Source organism: Galeopterus variegatus, unplaced genomic scaffold (genome assembly GCF_000696425.1).
Source record: "Galeopterus variegatus unplaced genomic scaffold, G_variegatus-3.0.2 Scaffold1061, whole genome shotgun sequence".
NCBI lineage: Eukaryota > Metazoa > Chordata > Mammalia > Dermoptera > Cynocephalidae > Galeopterus > Galeopterus variegatus.
In genome coordinates this window covers 316,612-336,308 of record NW_007727172.1, presented here as the reverse complement: position 1 = coordinate 336,308, position 19,697 = coordinate 316,612, and the positions used below count along the sequence as shown (strand labels likewise).

Genomic DNA, 19,697 nt, shown 5'->3' with positions numbered 1-19,697 from the left:
GCTGGAAAGGAGTTACAGCTCAGAAAAAGGTAAAAGGAAGGTCAGATTGAGTCACTAGTGACTTAGGAAATAGAACCGGAGAAGTCTGCTTCTCAGTACCATTTTATCTCATCAGCTCATTATGTGCTTACAGTATAAACCAAATAGTACTGAGCTTGACACAAAACTAAGAGAACTTGTGTTTCCTGGCTCTCCAAAAGCTTCTGGGCCATTGATAGGATTTCACATTCACACACATGGGGCAAGCAGGCCACAGCTCAATCCAAGCATGCTGTGCTTGGTCCCGGCATGCTATGGTCAAGTGCCCAAATGGGGGCTTAAGGCCAAGTGCCGCTGGCACTCAGAGAAAGAACAGGTCTCTTGGGGGGTGAAGCAGGCACCAAAGGCTCTACAGAAGAGGGAGCTTCAGCCAGGTTTTGAAAGGTGGGCAAGAATTAGAATGGCAGAGATTTCTGGAATGGCATTCCAGGGTGAGGACACAACATGAGCAAATATTCAACAGCAGAAATGAATAAGAATACGTGAGGCAAAGCTAGGCTGGGGCAGAAAGTTCCTACTGGGGAATATACGGGACAATTCCGGATAGATCGTAAGTCTTAATGATGGAGACCCATGCGGTAGAAAAGACCCACTATTTATTGAGCACCTATTATATATAGCTCTGTGCTTCATGTTTTCTTAGCATCAATTCCAAGCTGAAGAGTTTGGACTATATATGACAGGCAACGGGGAGTGTAGGGCCAAGTCACTAGATCCTAATATCTAAAATAAGACAGAGTGTGCTCAGTTGTGTCACTCGCATGTCCTTGGCCTATCTTTGAGGACTTGAGTGTTTTTATGAGTTAGTATGCAGCTTCTCCCAGGCAATGCCATTGTTACCTGAAAATATGAAGCCTTTAATTTTGTATGGCATTGCACAAAGAGAATTACAGAGGCCTAATTCCTCTTCCTCTTGGAACAAATGGACAACCCTGATGTGGTCAGACGAATGCATCAGCAGCACATAAAAGTTACAAGTTAATACATGACTGAGCAGCAAAGCGCTAGAGGGGGCTACTTATTCTGTCTGCAGATGAAGCTACATTCTATGAGTTACATGTGTTTACTTAATTCTAGCTATTTCTTGCTATTTTTAGTCAGATTCTTCCCCATGGAGCAAGTTAGGCACTTTGGAAGAGACAGTTTTATTTTCAGGCCACTGAAGGAGCATCTGTAGGGTCCATGGAAGAGGACTCGGCTATTCTGTGTTGCTATTCTGTGTTGGTGAAAGTAGGAATCCATCTGAATGACGTTCTGCTCCAGTGGTTCTCTTCTCACCTCGCAAATGGATTGAGTTCTAAAAGAGTGTGTGTAATCTGGCTTGCATACAGGTGGTCTAGCTACCAGAGCTGCTCGTTAAACCACATAGGACCCAGGCTAGAACTGAAGAATTGTGCAACACTGAAACTAATCCCATTTCATGGCCATGTTTCTGTGGGAAGATGCATTCACCTTCCCATCTCAAAAGTTCAGTAACACTAACAGTTCCCTAATCACTTCCATCTGAGACAGTGGGAGCAGAAACTCCTCCAGCTCCCATCCCCAAGTGGCAATTTAATGTGACTCTAGTTAGGAGTAGGTGGCTGAGTTCAGATGGAGGCTCGGAAGGTCTAGAGAGAAGGGATGGACTGGGTGAACAGGAAAAGGAATAAGATGGGACCTCTGCAGGAGGTGATAAAACAGTGAAGACCCAAATGTTGTAGACCAAACCAGTGCTAGGCTTAGGACAGGGCATGGAGCTACAATGGTGTGAGGTGGTAAAGAAATGCATTTCATTTCATGACCCACAACACACATGCATATATTTGATCACAAAAACATGTTTCATGAAATGAAATTTACCTTACTACACAGATGCACTTTGGCATTTTTCTATCCTATTTCATTTGTTTTTTTAAATGCTAGGTCATGACTCACTACATTGATTTCATAAGCCACTAATGGGTTGTACCCTGCAATTTGCAAAACATAACTGTAGAGAAAGAGAGGGAGGATTAGTTTTCCTTTATCCTTTCTTTTCACCCCCTGTCAATCATAGACTCCAGCCTGGAACAAATCAGAAGTGAGGTTGAAAAAACAGGGACTGGGATAAGAGTGGTGAAGCTGGATTCCAGGCAATGCACAGGGAAAAGATAAAAGTGGGGAGGAAAGGTAAGGTCATGCTGTCACTGGGCCAGCTACGAGTTCCCTAGTAGGAAGTCATATGAAAGGGAACTTGAGATTAGAGCTCTACATCTCCGGCATCTGGCACAGTACTTGGTAATGTTCAATAAATGTTTAATAATTTTAAAAAATCTGCTGAACTGACACATGTAAGTTAGAGGCTGCTTAAATGTACATGTTTGATCAAAACACAGTGAAAATCAGACCCTACACTTGGCAAATAGCAGTTTTGACAGGGTTTGTTGTTCGCAGCTGTACCCTCCCCTTTGTCTCTGCCCTAAAAGCATCCAGCACTGCCTTCAGATGGCGAAAGGCCCCCAATACTGAGGTGTCCCGAACTGGAGAGGCATTCTCCTAGAGGATAACAGAAAGACTCAGCTCTTTTCTGACTCTCACTGACAGCCTTCCAAATTTACCTGATCTGTGCCCTGTGTCCTCAGTGCCTGGTTCTCAGTCAGAATTCATCTGACAAACGAATCCATACTGAAGTAGTCATGAGTAATACCGACCACATGTTTCACTTCCAGGCCATGTTTGTAGCTCAACAGGGGACTTTGCCATTCTAGCAACAGAAGTAGATGTTTCAAACCTTGTAGTAGTCAGTAGAGGTGACAAATGAAGGCAGGTATCTTTCTAGAAGCTCTCAAACCACACTACAAGGCCACTACCTACTCTGCCTACACATTGGCAGTTTCCATTAATCATTAAACAACGCCCCCTTCTCTCCCCCCAAAAAGTAAGTTAGTTGTTAATACAATGCCTAGAACAGAATGAGTACTGAATAAATGCTGGTTGAATTAGAATCTATAATTTAGGTGGGCAGGCGCAGGAGGCAATTTGAATAGGACCTGCTAGACTAGCACTGTCTGTGATGGTGAAAATGTCCCTTGTTGTACTGTCCGAAACAGTAGCCACTAGCTGCATGTGGCTGTGGAGCACTTGAAATGTGGCTATTGTAACTGAGAAATTAAATCTTCAATTTTATTTAATTTCAATTAATTTCAATTTAAATAGCAATGTGTGTCTAGTGGCTACCAGATTGGACATGACAGGTCTTGACAGTCATTAGGCATAAGAAATACATTTTAAGTGAGTGCCTATCTCTCTTTGGTCCCCTTTTTAAAATGCTGGATCTTTTTCTAAATTAGCCCCGAGACCTGAAATGAATCTCTTTCAAGGGATGTCCTTCCTCTTTAGAACAAAGGGATGTGGGGGGATTTGTGGTAGCTGGTTTCAAGAGGACTTTGTTTTCAGATTCCAGCTAGAGTACCTCTTCCCAATCAAGCAGGTCTAAAATAGAAAGCAGCAGGACCCTGTAACATGCTGCAACGGCCACTGAGATTTACCTGGATGTAAGCCCTGTGCTTGACAGACAAATGCCTCGGACTGAACTCAGTTGGTACAAAGCTCTGCACAGGCCCAGAACATCCTCCCAGACCAAGATGGGTTAATTACTTTAAAAAATCCCACCAGTTGAATTCAAGTTAGAAGAAATACCTTTAATTTAAATTTGCCTTTTTTCCTAGATGGAAAATGGGTTCTTTGCTCTTTGGGTTGTTGGGACATATTTGAAGGAACTGAGGTTGTATAAATTTTTAATGCCACAATAAAGTAAACTGTTTTGCATAACCACCAACCCTGGGTATTGTGAAGATAGCTCTTCAAGAGTTGCTTTCCATCAGGATTGCATTTGGGGAACTTTGTAAGGCTGCTTAGTATTTCTTTAAAATCTAGCAGGCAGAGATGCTGAGGACCATGGACCCTAGGAGCGGGTTAGACATCAATTATTCTACCTGAAAATGGGTAGGCCATGCTTCCTGACAACAAAGAGCAATGAATCAGCATTTTGATTTTGACACCTGCTTGAGTTAGCAGGTAGAAAGGAGGAGTTTCCCAATTCTTCTGGTGGTTTGCTCTTCACCAAAGGGCACGTCTGTGTCTGATTACTCTCTCTCCTCTCAGTATCCTCTTTTATTTTTTCCACTTTCTCTCCATAAAACTCAATGATAAATGGTAAAGATGCATGATCAGAGATGATGAGACCAGGACATAAAAAAATCATCCCAGTTTTTTTCCTGAGATTCAGGCCTGTGAACCTGCCTGAAGAACCAAAGTCAGTGTTAAGAATCATTTGTTTTGCCTAAGCTGCACGTGTATTAAAGATACATTTAGAGCTGACTGAAAAACCCTAGCCAAAGGGTATTTAGTACCTAACTGTTATCATTCTGGAAAGTGTAGGGGTAAATAATAAAGTGGCTTGACAAACAATTCTATCCTTGACTCTGTCCTCTTCAGAATTTTTGTCAATAACTTGAATAATGCTACGCAAAGCAGGTTGATCAAATTTGCAGAGGACACATAACTGGGAGCCTGCTAATAAACTTGTTACCAAAATCAAGATTTTAAATGATCCCAAGAGGCCCAGTCAAAACCATGAAGCCATTTTAAAAGGGTAAAGGCCTATATTTAGGTACCAAAATTCAATAGCACATACCCAAGGTTGGGGGAAGCCTGGCTTGGCAGAAATATCTTAACAATACACCTGGGATATAAGTTCAAGACCACAGAGTAGGAGTAGATTCCACAGGAGTGTATGGTGGGTTGGTGACAAACATGTGGTGTCTAGTCCAAAACAGGGGGGTGGGGGAGCATCAGTTCACTCTCTTCTAAATGGGTTTAACCCCACTTGCAGAGTGGTACTCAGTCCAGGACACCAAACTCTAAGAGTAGCATTTGACAAACTGGAACATGTCCAGAGGAGGATGGCCAGAATGGCGAAGGTCCTGGTATCTGTGCTACACATCTGAAGAACAGTTGGTGCTGGGGATGATTAGCTTGAGCAAGAGAAGACATAGACAGGTGGGACATATATCTTGAGACAGTCTGCGATTAGAAGAGGGAGTTGATATTTTCTGTGAGCTTCAGATGAAAAGGAAGATCCACAAGTGGTGAAAGTTCCAGGGGGTCAGGTTGGTGCTGAATATAATAAAAGATTTTCTAATAATTAGAGCCGTCCAAAAGTAGAATGCACTGCTTTGGGAAGTGGAGGGTTCACCATCATCAGAAGGATTCAAGAGGAGATAGAATGTCCACCTGTCGATTAAGCTGGAGTTGCACTGTTTAGGAGGCTGGAGGGGGTGACCTAGGTCATCACACACAACTTTAAGAATGTAATACTAAGAAATTCAAACAGAATGAGAAATAGAAGCATGTCTTCCTGACTGACGATGAACCTAAACATTTTTATTTTTATATGGTTTTCTTTTTAATTATGAAATATTTCAAGCCTACAGAAAATAACATAAGAGACACCATTAATTAGCTTTTAAGAATAATTTTTGTTTGGGGGCCTAGCTCCCCCTTCGCCACCTCACCCCATCATGGACTGCCACATTAAAGAAAATGGTTTTCAAATGCTATATGGCATAATATCAAACTTGAAGCTCTTATCTGTCCATCACAAATTTTAGGGCTGATACAAAGGCATCATGATAGTTCATCACTTTCCTTCCCAGCTTTAGAAATTGTTTCATTGACTGTGACTGGATCACTGGATCAATTAGTTTTCCAATTAAGAGTCCTGCTTAATCCCATGTAAAACGAGTTGAAAGTCAAAACAGGCCCCTGACTACATTAGATTATTAATAGAGATACATATGAGGGAACTTCAAAAAGTTCATGGAAAAGTTCATATTATCTTTTAATTCTATTTTTCCATAAACTTTTTTTTTTTTTCTTCCTTTTTGTCTTTTTTCGTGTCCAGCAATGGATCGCAACCCTCAGTGTTGCGCCCGTACCGGACCGGGACCGGCAACGGGATCGCAACCCTCGGTGTTGCCCCCACACCTCGCTCAGCCAGTGAGCGGGAACCAGTCTGTATGTGGGATCCAAACCTTCGGCGGGAGCGCCACCACACTCCCAAGCGGCGCACTGTAGCAGTGCGCCACCGGGCCGGCCCTTTCCATAAACTTTTTAAAGTATGTTCATAAGTGAATACAGAGACTGAGGCTGGAAAGAATGACGATTCTGTGGAGTTATTTGCTATGGGGATGGTGATTACTGGAAGCCAAGTACCCATCCCATACTAATTACTCACTGACACTCAGATAGCAGCTTTTGTAATTTTTCAAAGGAGAGTTTCAGCTATTACTTCCATTTACTTTCTGCACATCTCTCTGAGATTGGACAAGGCAGATTTTAGTATTGCTGGCTTACAAATGACAGACCTGAAGCCCAGTGAGGTGACTGGCCCAAGGTCACACAGCAAATTAGGGGCTGAACTGTATCAAAACCCATAATTTTAAAATAATATTAATAACAGATAACATTTATCAATTACACACAGACTGTAGAAGAGTCATAAGCAGTTAACTCCTAGTCATTTAATCCACACAACAATGCTGTGGGGTAGGTACTATTATACCAATTGTTATAGATATGGAAATGGGGTTTGGAGAGTTTAAGTAACTAGCCCAAGACTATTTAACCAATAATTGAACCTCAAAAATAAACTCCAAAACTCTCCACCTCCATTGCCACAACCCAATCCTATCTACCGTCCTCTCTCACCTAAACTATAGCAATAGCATCCCAAATGCATTCCCTGCTTTCATTGATGTCTCCTTAAATCTGCTCTCCATGCAGCAGCCATGGTATACCCATGATCAAAATTCTTCTAGGATTTCCTCTATGGTCCTTAGCATAAAATCCAAATTCCTTATCAATGTCCTACTAGGTCCTCCATGGTTGGATCCCTGTCTCCTACCAGACTCATCTTGCATCAACCTCCTCCTCACTGGCCACACTCCAGCCAGGCTAGTCTTTTGGTGCCTCAAATGCACCAAATGCTGTCCTGCCCCAGGGCCTTGTCACAAGCTCTTCTCTGCCTGAGATACTCTTCTACTCTCAGGCGTTGGCTCAAATGCCACATCTGTAGATAACCTTTCCCTGACCTAATCTAAATTAAAGTCACCTTGTCATGGAGTCTCATAGAACCCTACAAATTCCCTTCCTCAGTACTTAGGATGCAGTAATCACATATTGGTGTGATTATTTGATTAGTATCTGTTGTCAGTACTAGACTGTAAGCACCATGAGGGCAGCAATTCTGTCTGTTTTGCTCACTGCTATATCCCAGCACCTATACAGTGTTTGTCACACATTGGGAACTCGAAATTTATTTGATGAATAAATAAATTAATGAATGAATAAGCAAAAAATTTAAAACTCACGACTCCTGAGCTCTAATACTTAACTATATTGTCTTGATACAAAAGTGCCTAAAAGGTATTCCCTTACCCTGACCCATTCCAGCACCTTTCCTGCCATTTCTGACACTGCTATAGAAGGGTGGTTTACACATACAGCTGCAAAATGAATTTTCCAAAATACACAAGTTTGTATGTTAATAGCTGCATTTTTAAGCCATTATATTCAAGTAGGATCAAATGTTGGTAATGAATGTTTTCTTTGCCAGCATTTAGATACATGCCATGTAATCGCAAAAATAACTAGTTAAACTGTCAGAAGGCAGTGAACAGAACAAAATATTCAAGGGATTAACCCCAATATGGTAATTAAACCAGGGAATCATCAGTTGGAGAATGGGGCTGACACCTTGCTCTGACTCTGGAACCCACAAGCACTATTGTGGTTACTAGGACCCAAGACCAAAGAACATTCAGGTGGACAATGGCTGATCTATATGAACCTAGGAAAGGTATGAGCTGACTACTACCCCACACATCCACTGTCTATCTAATACCCCTTCTCCTACATCCCCAGGTTAAACACAAATAGCCAATTAAAGGGTAGGACCAGGAAGGTAGCTGCCTATATGGTGGGCTTTGAAGAGTGAAAAATATTCACCCTTCCTAAGTTTCTAACACTAGAATAATTCCTTCAGGATCTTCTAGACCTACATGCATCTTCATTGGGTTAAGGTTTTGTTCTTTGTGAGGAGGAAGTCAGAAGTTAAACCTGTGGTTCTCCATTTGAGGGGAGGGGTAATGTTGCGCCCCCCCGGGGGATATTTGATGTGGTTTTGAGGCACTTGGGGTTGTCACGACTGGGAATGGAGGTGGTACTCCTGGCATCTAGTGGGTAGAGACCAGAGATGCTGCTAAACATTCTACAATTCACAAGACAGCCTTGATAACAAAGAATCGTCCAGCCCAATATATCAATAGTACCAAGGTTGAAAAACCCTGAGCTGAATCATTTGCAAAGATTCATTTATTAGTCCATTAACAACTTATACACAGGGCAGTCTATTGCAGAAATGGGAGTTGGGGTGGGCATATTTTGATTGGTGCGTTGGAACAGAAAGGAGGAAGAGCAGTACCACATAGACTGGGAAAAGACTGGAGGCAGGTGACCAGTTAAGAGACCACTCTCATAAGAGGGAAAAAATAAGAACCTGAACTGAAGATAAATGGGAGATAGATACTCCACATGCTTTAGAGGCAGAACTAATGAGGCATTACAAAAGAATGGTACAGGGGAGTGAGGGAGAGAGTGAGCGCAAAGATGACTCTTAGGACTCTAGCTTGGGTGACTGGAACGAGATTGATGCTTTAGAAGAAACAGGGACAAGAGGAGTAAACACAAGGGTGGAGGATGGGGTGGAGAAATAATATGCTGTTTGTGTTGCCTTCAAGGCTTCCAGGTGAGGTTGTTTTATGAGGAGTTGGAAATGTCGATCTGGAGCTCAAGAGTGTATGGTTGAAGCTGCAAGTATCTACTTGGAAGTCATCCACGTGGAGGTAGTGACATGAGATGCCCCTGCCTGACACACGACAGGACAAACATAGATATTTGTTGAATGAAAAAAAGAATTTAGAGTAAGAAGAAAAGAGGGCCAGGGATAAAATCTTTGAAAACATCTTCGTGGTTGGGGTGAACCAAGAGAAAACTGAAAAGCAAGAGGTAGAGCTGGCAGTTTTGTGCTCTAGAAACAGGAAAGGAGAGTTTCAAGGGGGAGGATTCAGCCAACAATATCAAATGCTGCCTAGCAGTCAAGTCAAATGATGTCTGTGAATAGAGTTGGATTTCCCAGTGAGGAGATCATCATCGAATTTGAGAGAGCAGTTTCAGTAGAGTGACAGGAGCAGAAACTAGGTTGCAGAAGCTAAGGACTGCAAGGTCCTCATCATCCCATCATTAGTGATCATGGTAATGGAGTTAGAATGATAGTTTCTGGAGGTGGCAGGGATTTGGGGGTAAATGAAATCTTTTAGCAGATGTTTAGCCTGACAAGAGGAAAGCAGCATAAAGAGACTACAGACACAAATTGAATCACTAATAGCCATTATGTAGCTCCTTAGTACATCAATTGTATTTTTGAGCTTCCTGTAAATTAAGTTGAGGACCTGTGGAATTGGAATTACAGTCATGCACCGACTAATAATGTTTCAGCAATGAGGGACCACGTATATGACAGAGATCCCATGAGATTATAATGGCCATACCACATGGCCTAGGTGTGTAGTAGGCTATACCATCTAGGTTTGTGTAAGTACACTCTATGATGTTCACACAACAACAAGATAGCCTAAGGATACATTTCTCAGAATGTAACCCCATCTTTAAGTGACACATGTCTGTAGATGTATCATGTGGCACTCAAGAGGTCCAATGGGTAAAGGTAGGTTCAATTTAAGAACTGGGAGGATTCAAGAAGAGGCAATATGACCTCATGGGAGGTGGCACCTGTATTGAATGGCAGATTGGACTACATCATTAGTTTCCAAACTTGTGGACTTTGCAGATCAGTGATATTTTGAGGGGGAAAAAAAGTGTGTGGGGGAGTGTAGGCTGATTCAGGGAGTAAACAACCTTTTAATTTTGCTACATTAATTGCATTAGTTTTCTATTTCCTGCTATAACAAATTACCACAAACTTAAAGCCTTAAAACAACACAAGTTTATTATCTTCCAGTTCTGTAGTCAGAAGTCTGGTATAGGTCTAACCAAGCTAAAGTGAAGGTATTGACAGGGCTGCATTCCTATCTGGAGGATCTAAGGGAGAACACATTTTCTTGCCTTTTCCAACTTCTAGAGGTCGCTCACACGCCTTGGCTCATGGGCCCCTTCCGCCTTCAAAGCTAGCAATCTCCAGTCAAGTCTTTTCCATATCATATCACTCCAATGCTCTTTTTTTTTTTTTTGCCTCTGTCTTCCACATAATCCAAGATAATCTTGCTATTTTAAAGTCAGCTGATTAGCAATCTTAACCCCATCTGCAGCCTTAATTCACATATTTTGCCATGTAACCTAATTCACAGATTATAGGGATTGACATGGACATATTTGGGGGGGGTAGACATTATTTTGTCTACCACATGGGAAATATAGATACAGATATATAGATGTAGATATGATCTTCTATGTGGTATACATCATCATTTATCATCAACATCATCATCATCTCAAGAGAAAGGAATCTACATATAACACTAGAAAGTAGAAAGTAAAAATAATATAGAAAAAAGAACTGTCCCGAAAAAAACCAAAAGACAGTTGACCTCACCCCAACACAAACACCTGCATGAGCATGCGCACTCACACACACACACACACACACACACACATGCACATTTATTTCACTAGGCTGACCAACATGGACCAACACCACAGCTTTAGAAAGCACTAGTCGGGCCGGCCCGGTGGCGCACTGCTACAGTGCGCCGCTTGGGAGTGCGGCGGCGCTCCCGCCAAGGGTTCGGATCCCACATACAGACCGGTTCCCGCTCACTGGCTGAGCGAGGTGTGGGCGCAACACCGAGGGTTGCGATCCCATTGCCGGTCCCGGTCCGGTACGGGCGCGACACTGAAGGTTGCGATCCATTGCTGGACACGAAAAAAGACAAAAAGGAAAAAAAAGAAAGAAAGCACTAGTCTATTATAATCTCTTAAGGGCCCTCGCAGCTCTAAGCTTCTTTGATCCACTGGAAGTCACTGTACTATGGTATTACCTGGAGAACCTTCTTGTGATATATCTCTATCGGTTCCTTTATAGCTACATTTTTCTTCTTCCTGCTTACTTCAAATGTGATCATTAAGTCAGCAAGAGATTTCAGTTTTCTTTTTCTCCCTTGATTCAAAAGAGTATAAAAAAGTGTTTTGTAAATGATACGCAATATTGTTATTCTGATCTTTGGGGTAATCAAGTTGTTTGACATTTTTGTAATGATGTCTTTTGGAATATGGGTGGTGTAATTAGCTGCTACACTGTACATTGACAATACCTGTCCCGACCCTACAGACTTGGGGACTATAAATAAAAGTGTGACAGCTGGCTCCAGACTTACTTGTCACTCACCATTGAAGGGAACGCAGCTGGGGAGCAACACTAGAGTCCCCAGGAATCCAGGATGTAGTCAGAAACAACATCTTCAATGAGAAAAATTTGGTATTTTGCTAGTGGGAAGAGATAGAGACAGGCACTCTTAGGAAGCAGACAACCAAGTTACTTCATACTGAGAAGGCACAGAGGCCCCAGGTGGGGACAGCATTTTACCAGCATAAAGGCATTATATATGGAGGGGAAGCGACAGAGGACAACAGCATATTCTTGAACCAAATTAGCGGGGTTTTTTCTTAACCCATTTTACCCAGAAATGAGAATAGGAAAGAGGACAGAAAAAATGGATAGGGAAGGTGAAAGAGGAGAAAAGCTGTGCCACCTGGGCACTCAGTGTGAGATTGAGGGCAGTGGTCACTGTGGGGAAGATAGCATAATGGAGCTAACAGAGAGCAAAGTATGCCAAAAAAGAACTGGCCATATGAAGGGGACATACTTTATACTTTACTTACTTATCTCATTTATTGTATTTTCTCCTCATTAGTAATGAGTTCCAAGAGGACAGGATCTTTTTTCACTCCTGTATCTATCAACACCTATAATAGTGCCTAGCACAACAGATGCTCAGTAAATACTCATAATTGTTGAATGAATAAATAGGTACCATTAATTGAGTATTTATTATGTACCAGACAGTGTTATAGGTGCTTCCCATGTAAAAAACTCATTTTAACTTTCATGGTAATGCTGAGACAGGCACTATCATTACCCCAATTTTAAAGATGAAGAAACTGGGTCAGACGCACAAAGATATTAAGTAACTTGCCTGATACGTGATAGATACAGGATGTTAACCAATGCGGTCTAACTCCAGAACCTGCCTGTGTAATAACAGTTCTATATTGAGGCTCAGAGAGGTTAAGTAACTTGCACAAAGTCATTCAGCTTATGACCAGCAGAGCCATGATTGGAACCAAGGTCTGCCTGTCTAAGAAGCTGTTCCCCTTGCCTCTGTGCTTCATGATTTCATAAGATTGCCAAGACAAATATTTCTTTCATCACCATTTTACCAAGGACAGTCTTCTAAGAAAAAGAAATGGGTGTGGTTTATTAAGGATTAAGGTAAAGAAAAAAGACATCCCTCCAAAAAATCATGAGTCTCAAAAGATCACCAATCAGCCACCAACTCTCATTGTTTGTATTTGGGGCTGGAGGAAGCTGAGGGAAGCAGCGGGCAGGTGAGTCATGGGAAACTCCTGGTGGATCCATCTATGCTGCCTTGGCTGAGCTAGGCATTGAGGGTAAGTCACTTTCATGCCAGGAGAATCCTGACCCATGCTGCCCTGGGTAGCTCTGGAGTAGGGATGGTTAGAAGATGCTGATAGCGCATTTCTAAGAGACTACTTCATAATTCATTGTGTGACCTTGTGCAAGACACTTCCTCTCTTTGTGTCACAGTTTCTTTATAATAGAGAGGAATCCTATCAGTGGGATTCTGTACAATCAGAAGAGCTCCACTTTGTGTCTTTTATATTGGACTTTTCCACATAAAATTTCATACGGAGAGAGGATTTCACTACTAAAAACTATGCTTGAAAAGCCACCGAATATAAAAACATCTTTAAGTTCCTCCTAGCCCAACCATTCTAAGAATCTAAAATCATGGACACCGTCCTGTGGGTCAGCTCAGTGTTCCGTTTGGCCCTACTTTCCGCAGCCAGGAACATGCCCATGAATCCACTGTGTGAGACCATTCACAGGTCCCCTATGCCCCATCTTCTTTCAGAGGCAACTAACCGTCTCCTCACATGGCAAGAGTCCTCCCTGTTGAGCTACTCCTCTCTGGGCCTTTTACTCATGTTACCTGTGTATGCTGGAGGGGATGAAGCAAGCGTAACTATGCACAGAGTCAGTGTGCAGGACAGCTTTGCCTCTGTTTTATATAAAGGGAATAGAATGTTTACTGATCTTCTAACACTCTTCCTGATGTCCACCACCATGTGTCTGCCTTTTGGACCATGATAGTATATTGTTCCCTGAAGATTGCTGCTGATCTATAATCCTCCAAATCCCTTGCATGGGTCGCGACCAAAGCTATATGCTTCGTTTGGAATTTTTTTATTTTCAGTGGGTTAACTCACACCTGCTCCCCTCACATTTTTGTAATTTCTTCTTTGTCTCATTCTGCTCATCATATACAGGCTTGAAGATTTTACTGGGTGCATCTTCCTGGAAACAATTCATAAAGTTTTACCAAAGTCTGGGTTTCACATATAAAATATGATTCTCTTGTTACACAGCTTGAAAACAAGCAAAAAATAACAATATATCATTTAGATGTGTTTTGTATTTTTAAAAGACCAAAGTAATGATTAACACAAAATTCAAATAGTAGTTTACCTGGGGCAGGGGTTGAGGGGGGGGTGGGGAGAACAGTGTCAATGCAGGGAGAAGGAATAGAGGAGGAACACAAAGATAAACATAAGTCATTGGTAATGTTATAATTCTTGGGTTGGGTGATGTGTTTATGGGTGCTCATTATGGCCTAAATAAATAGATAAATAAATGCAACAAATAAAATAAGAAAGGTCCATGTATAAGCTAGTAATGATTAATTAATTCTGTACCCCTGAGGTTCAAAAACAATGGGTAGAAGAGCAATGCAAGATTTGTTTTTTATTAACCAGAATCTTAACACCATAACTTACTTTTATTTTCTGTTTTCTTCCAGTATGTCAAAGGCTTTTGAAAGTCGGAGTGGATCATAGGGAAACCTGTTTCCCTCTTTCTTAATTTTTTTTCCCCCTTCAGTTATTGCCCGTGATCTAGTCAGGTTGAGGTTCTTCTTGTTGAAAATATGTGGCATTTCCCCGCAAGGCTGTTTTTGTATAGGGTTCATGGATCCTCACTTTCAGGAGAAAAGATACCAACCTGCTAGTTGGTATGCTTCTGAGAATTACCAGCTATCTCTGTTTCATTTTGGTTGAAGGTCCATGATTGCTTGCTACAGCCTTCCAGCCCCATGATCATTAGTAAGGACAGGTTCTTTCTAGGGTTGCTAGATAAAATACAGGATTCTCAGTTAAATGTGAATTTTGCTATTATTATTTTGTGTGTATGTGTGTGGCTTCTTTATTTATTATTTATTTTTTATTTATTTACACCACTAGGATACTCTCCCTGTGACCAGAATGCAGACATATCCCATCTAGAACACTACTTTCCTGAGATTAAAGCATATGTGGAGCAAGATTACCAATAAGAAGCTTTTTTTATTATTACTAATTACATAATTTTAAATGTGAATTTTAAATAAAACAACAAATACTTTTTTGGTATATGTATGAATTTGAGCCACACTTACACAGCAACTTGTTATTTATCTGAAATTCAAATTGAATTGGACATCCTGTGTTTTTATTAGCTAAATCTGGGATCTCTATCTCATGTGGCCCAATAAGTAACTCTTCAATGACATTATTGGATTTAAGTCCCAGGGAGTGTGAGTTTTGGATTCAGACAGACTCAGGTTCAAATCCCGGCTCCTCTGCTTAATAGCTACAATTTTTTTTTTTTGTCTTAGAATTCTTACCTATTATATAGGAATAATAGCACTACCTTATATTGTTGATGGGGATATTAAATGAGATAATATTTGTATAGTACTTAGCATGGTGCCTGGCTAAGTATTGTTATTATTATTGGCTTTTATTATTGTTATTATCATTATTGTCAATGGCTATTATCATAATTATTGTCAATTTTATACAGAACATTATGTGCACTGTCCAAGACTTGACCTGGTACTATAAATTCTCCATTTACAGGATTAATTTGAGAATGAGACTTTTTTTGGTCTCTCTGTTGGTGATGACCAAGGTATCCATTCTGTTTCTGATTATTCCCTTTGGTCTCTGTCATGAAGTACCTCAGATTCATTCTCTAGTTGGATTTTTCCTTTTAATATAGACTTTTTTTGTGCATGTGTTTAGGGATCACTTAGAATTCCTCAAGTTGGAAGCTGTTGTCTTCCATGATGGAGATAGTCGAATGACTGATAATCACCTTTGAAATGCTACCCTCAAGCCAAGGACTAATGAGTTTCGCTGATAAAAGAGAGCAGCCCTAATCAACGCAGATTTAAATAGAATGCATGGAAAGCAAGATATCACAGATACTAAGAACTCTCTATTTCTCACAATAGGGTCAAGAAATGAATTAAATTGGTTTCCACCTGTCTTCATCCTACTTTCAATGCCTTCCTTTTTGGTGCCCAATGCCTTCACTGTTTCTCCCCTCACAGAGAACTCCAGACCCTATATGTTCTCTTCTCTGATCCACCCATCCCCATCAAAACTTACCCATTTGCTTTCCCACTCATCCTGGCATCTAATTGGACATATTAATTCATCTTACCATGATAACCACTAAAAAAATATTCTATTTAATCTCTCTCCCAACCCAAAAACTTTTTTCAACATCTTAAACCTGAAGAAGTAAGCCTAACAGTAGTATTTAGGGTTTCTTAGCAGATAAGGGAGGCCATGCAAGACCCCTTAAATCACACCACATTATGCCTGGTATGTCTGCTTCGCATGAATGGAAGAGAGCAGTGATGCAGATAATGTAAAGATCATTTCCACTTGGTTTGGGAATGCACCACACGGTGTTGTTGTAGCTGATTTGCTTTGCTAATTATGTTCTACTGAAGCTAATATCGAAATTGGTTCACATTTTTTAAGCTCATCTGGGCCAGAAGAGGGAAGAGGCAGTGGTGGGGCCCACTTTGAAATGTAGAAAAGCTGACAACAACCATGAGGGGGGCATGAAAGTTCTACACGTGGGCTGGTAGAGTCTACAAGATAAATGCAGATGGATTGAGATAGAACTTTGCCAATTACACATGGATAGAATAGGCAGCCACCTACCCCCTATGACTCAATGGACACTGAACGATCAATCTTCCCCATGGCCTGCCCAGAATCTTAAATCCTCTAAATTGGTAGCCGATGGTTAAGGATCTTAATCATAACATAACTGTGGCTAAAGTATTAGGTAACTTAGGAAGAGTAACACATTTCCTAGCACTCACATTAGCAGTTATTCTGACTGAATCCTTGGTCATTATTGTCACACAATAGAAAAAGTACTGAAGGGGTGGGACACAAGACAATTGTACCTTGAAGGGTGCATGGATACACTAAGAGGCCCCTGAGAAGTTATGATAAGGGTACAAGAGCACCAAGTGCCTTGGGAAGTGAGCTGAGAGGGTTGCTGGAAGAGGGAAAGACAATCTTCACCTCTTTCCTTCCACATCTTCTTAATTTCCTGCTTATTGTAGACACAGATGATATATACCTGTATCAAATAAATTCTTCCCTTCCTTACTCTTCTCCTGTGGGCAATTGGGCTTTCAAGGGCTTCTAGAGATTTTCTGAGGTCTTGGTTTTCTTTTGAGGCATGTAATTTAGAGCCTAACTGTACATTGTATTTCCAGCCCTGCAATCCACAGCAAGGAACCATGGAGCTATTGAAATTTCTCTCTTTTTCTCATTGCAGTCTGCTCTCAGTTCTCTCGAGGGGTGTATGCCATCTTTGGATTCTATGACCAGATGTCAATGAACACCCTGACCTCCTTCTGTGGGGCCCTGCACACATCCTTTGTCACGCCCAGCTTCCCCACTGACGCAGATGTGCAGTTTGTCATCCAGATGCGCCCAGCCTTGAAGGGCGCTATTCTGAGTCTTCTGGGTCACTACAAGTGGGAGAAATTTGTGTACCTCTATGACACAGAACGAGGTAAGAAGAGGCATCTGCTCTCCTCTTTAGATATTCATGTAATAGTGGTGTTCAATCTTCCTCAAATCATGTGCCCTTTTCTTCCAAAAAATACAATCTAATACTCTTTTTAAATTGTATTTAATATTCAAAATAAGTCAAAGATTAAGACCAAAAATCAAAGCAATAGTAATTTTAGAATCTAATTTTTCAAGCTATGTGTGTTCTCCCTGAGGAATAGTTTGGGATACCCTCCTGGTTGAGTCACTGTTGTTGAAAAAGAACCCCTTTCCCCCTCAAAAACTTTATCTGGTCTAAAATGCGCAAAATAAAAGCAGCTTGGTCTAAAATGGAGAGAGGCCTAAGTTGGAAAGTTTTGGAAAATTAATCCTGTCAGAGACTATAATTATCCCTAATTTATAGATGAGAGAACTCAAGCCAAAAAGGAAATGTGCTTTCTCAAACAGCAGTTTAATAAGCACAGAAGTGGGACTGGTGGCAATGTTTCCTGCTTCCAGGGCTTGTTCCACCAGATCACATTAGATCTTCAGCTTACAGGGCCTCAACAATTACCTGATAGAAATAATGAGTGGAGAACAGCTACACTGGGCTTTGGGGATGGAAGGTTTTTTTAATAGTGAGATAATATATTGAGGACACATTCTGTTGAAACAGTCTCAGAAATTAAGAGACTGATCTTAAATAGTATACAGTAAGGGGCATTAATTAATTACTTAAAGCACACACATGATAATTCAGCTAAATGAACTCCTTCGAAACCCAGTCATCTTTGAGGGGTTCCTCAGTAAAACCAAGATCTCCCATCACCATGACATTCCAAAAGACAATACTACTTTATCAGTAGTTTGCCTGTAACTCTGGTTATAGTCTGGGGATGGTTCTCTCCGATTCAGAGTTTTCAGACTCAGAGAAGGAAGAAGCAAATGAAAGGTCTATCTGCCTGAAGGGTATCTGAAGAGGAGGTTCTTCTAGGTAACTTAAATTGAAGGGCCATTTTGCTCTTGTGAACCCAGAGTACTATTCGCTGTTCTCTCATTTTGCTGCATAATCAAATCCTATCAGGAAATATGTAGGCCTGTATTTGCCTCCAAAATATTATCAAATTTCACAAACCTGAAGCAGGAGACCAGAGTTCTAGTCCACACTCTGCCACCAACTAGCTCTCTGACCTTGACTAACTCACTGAAGCTCTCTTGGCCTTGGTCTCCTTACCTAAGGGGCGTCTCTTCTTAATGTAACATTCTATGATTCTGTGATTTGTTTGACATATTATGCCAGACACGGCACTTTGTATCTTGCTACTAACCCTAACTTATATATTAGCAATTAATTTGTCAATTGATTCTACAACCCATTATCAACCCCCAATGGTATGTTCTAATGCTGATAGATGCATGTATCATATGGTTTTAATAGGGATAGACAGAAAAGGATATTCATGAACAACACAGAACAATATTAAATTGAGTGCTACACGATAGACTCTGATTGCTTTTAAAACTGAGAAAAACAGAGTTTTCAGAGAAGTGTTGCTAGAGGAGCTAGCCTTGAAGGATAGATAAGTTGTGGATTGCAAGAGAGGAGGGAGGTGAGGGTTTGGGAAGGGAACAAGAGCACAAAGGGCAGAGACAGGAAGGAGCTCTGTGTGTGCAGGCAGAGCCTTGTCTGACTAGGGTATCCATATAGTTGTATGTTCTAATCCACAATTTGCTGAATTTTAATGCATTTCATTTCATCCAAACACTGAGGATAAATAGCCTCTCTCCATGTACTATACACAGTATAATCCAGTACATAACAATCTAATTTTCAGAACTGAAGTTTGTATACCAGGCAGCTTCTCTCCTGAAACTTTTGTTAAACTAAATATCAGGTGTACTAATACTATAATATCCTATTTATTCAAAAGCAGATAATAAAATTAATATATTTTCTCCTCATCTCCTGTGACCCTTCTCTGCCCATTAGCTCTGTATTAGAGGAAAGGCAGCATAATAAGTTCATCTATATCTATTTCTTATCTCTGAGTCTTTTCTCAAATCTTTTTACTAAATAATTTGGACAAGTCCATAGTCTTGGAGCCAAAAGAAACCTTTTTGACTCATGTAAGTTCATATTTTTTCCCCTCTATAGCCATTTAGCTCATGGGACTAATCTGTTCTCCTTAAGAAATACTTTCTATAAACTTTTACACTAATTTTCCCCTTGGAAAGCCTTCTCAAAACACTGTACCAGGATCTTGTTCCGAAATTCTCAATGGCTTTCTATTGCCCACATTGGAAAAAGAAACAAAAAGAGTCTCTTTTTCAAGACTTGTCATGATTATGCTTCAACCAACTAACAAACTTGTTTTCTCCATGCTACCTAATGAGAACCTTCCACTGCAGGCAGC

The 19,697-nt window shown here is 40.9% G+C and overlaps 1 protein-coding gene across 3 annotated transcripts in view; it reads left to right on the top strand.

Moving 5' to 3' along the window:
* Positions 1-19,697, top strand: part of GRIA3 (glutamate receptor, ionotropic, AMPA 3) — a 276,738-nt gene that overhangs the window by 53,974 nt on the left and 203,067 nt on the right. For all 3 annotated transcript variants that reach the window (XM_008574539.1, XM_008574541.1, XM_008574542.1), the window contains exon 3: positions 17,066-17,305. In XM_008574539.1, the coding sequence (XP_008572761.1) occupies positions 17,066-17,305 (240 nt within the window). The remainder of the gene's footprint in view (positions 1-17,065; positions 17,306-19,697) is intronic.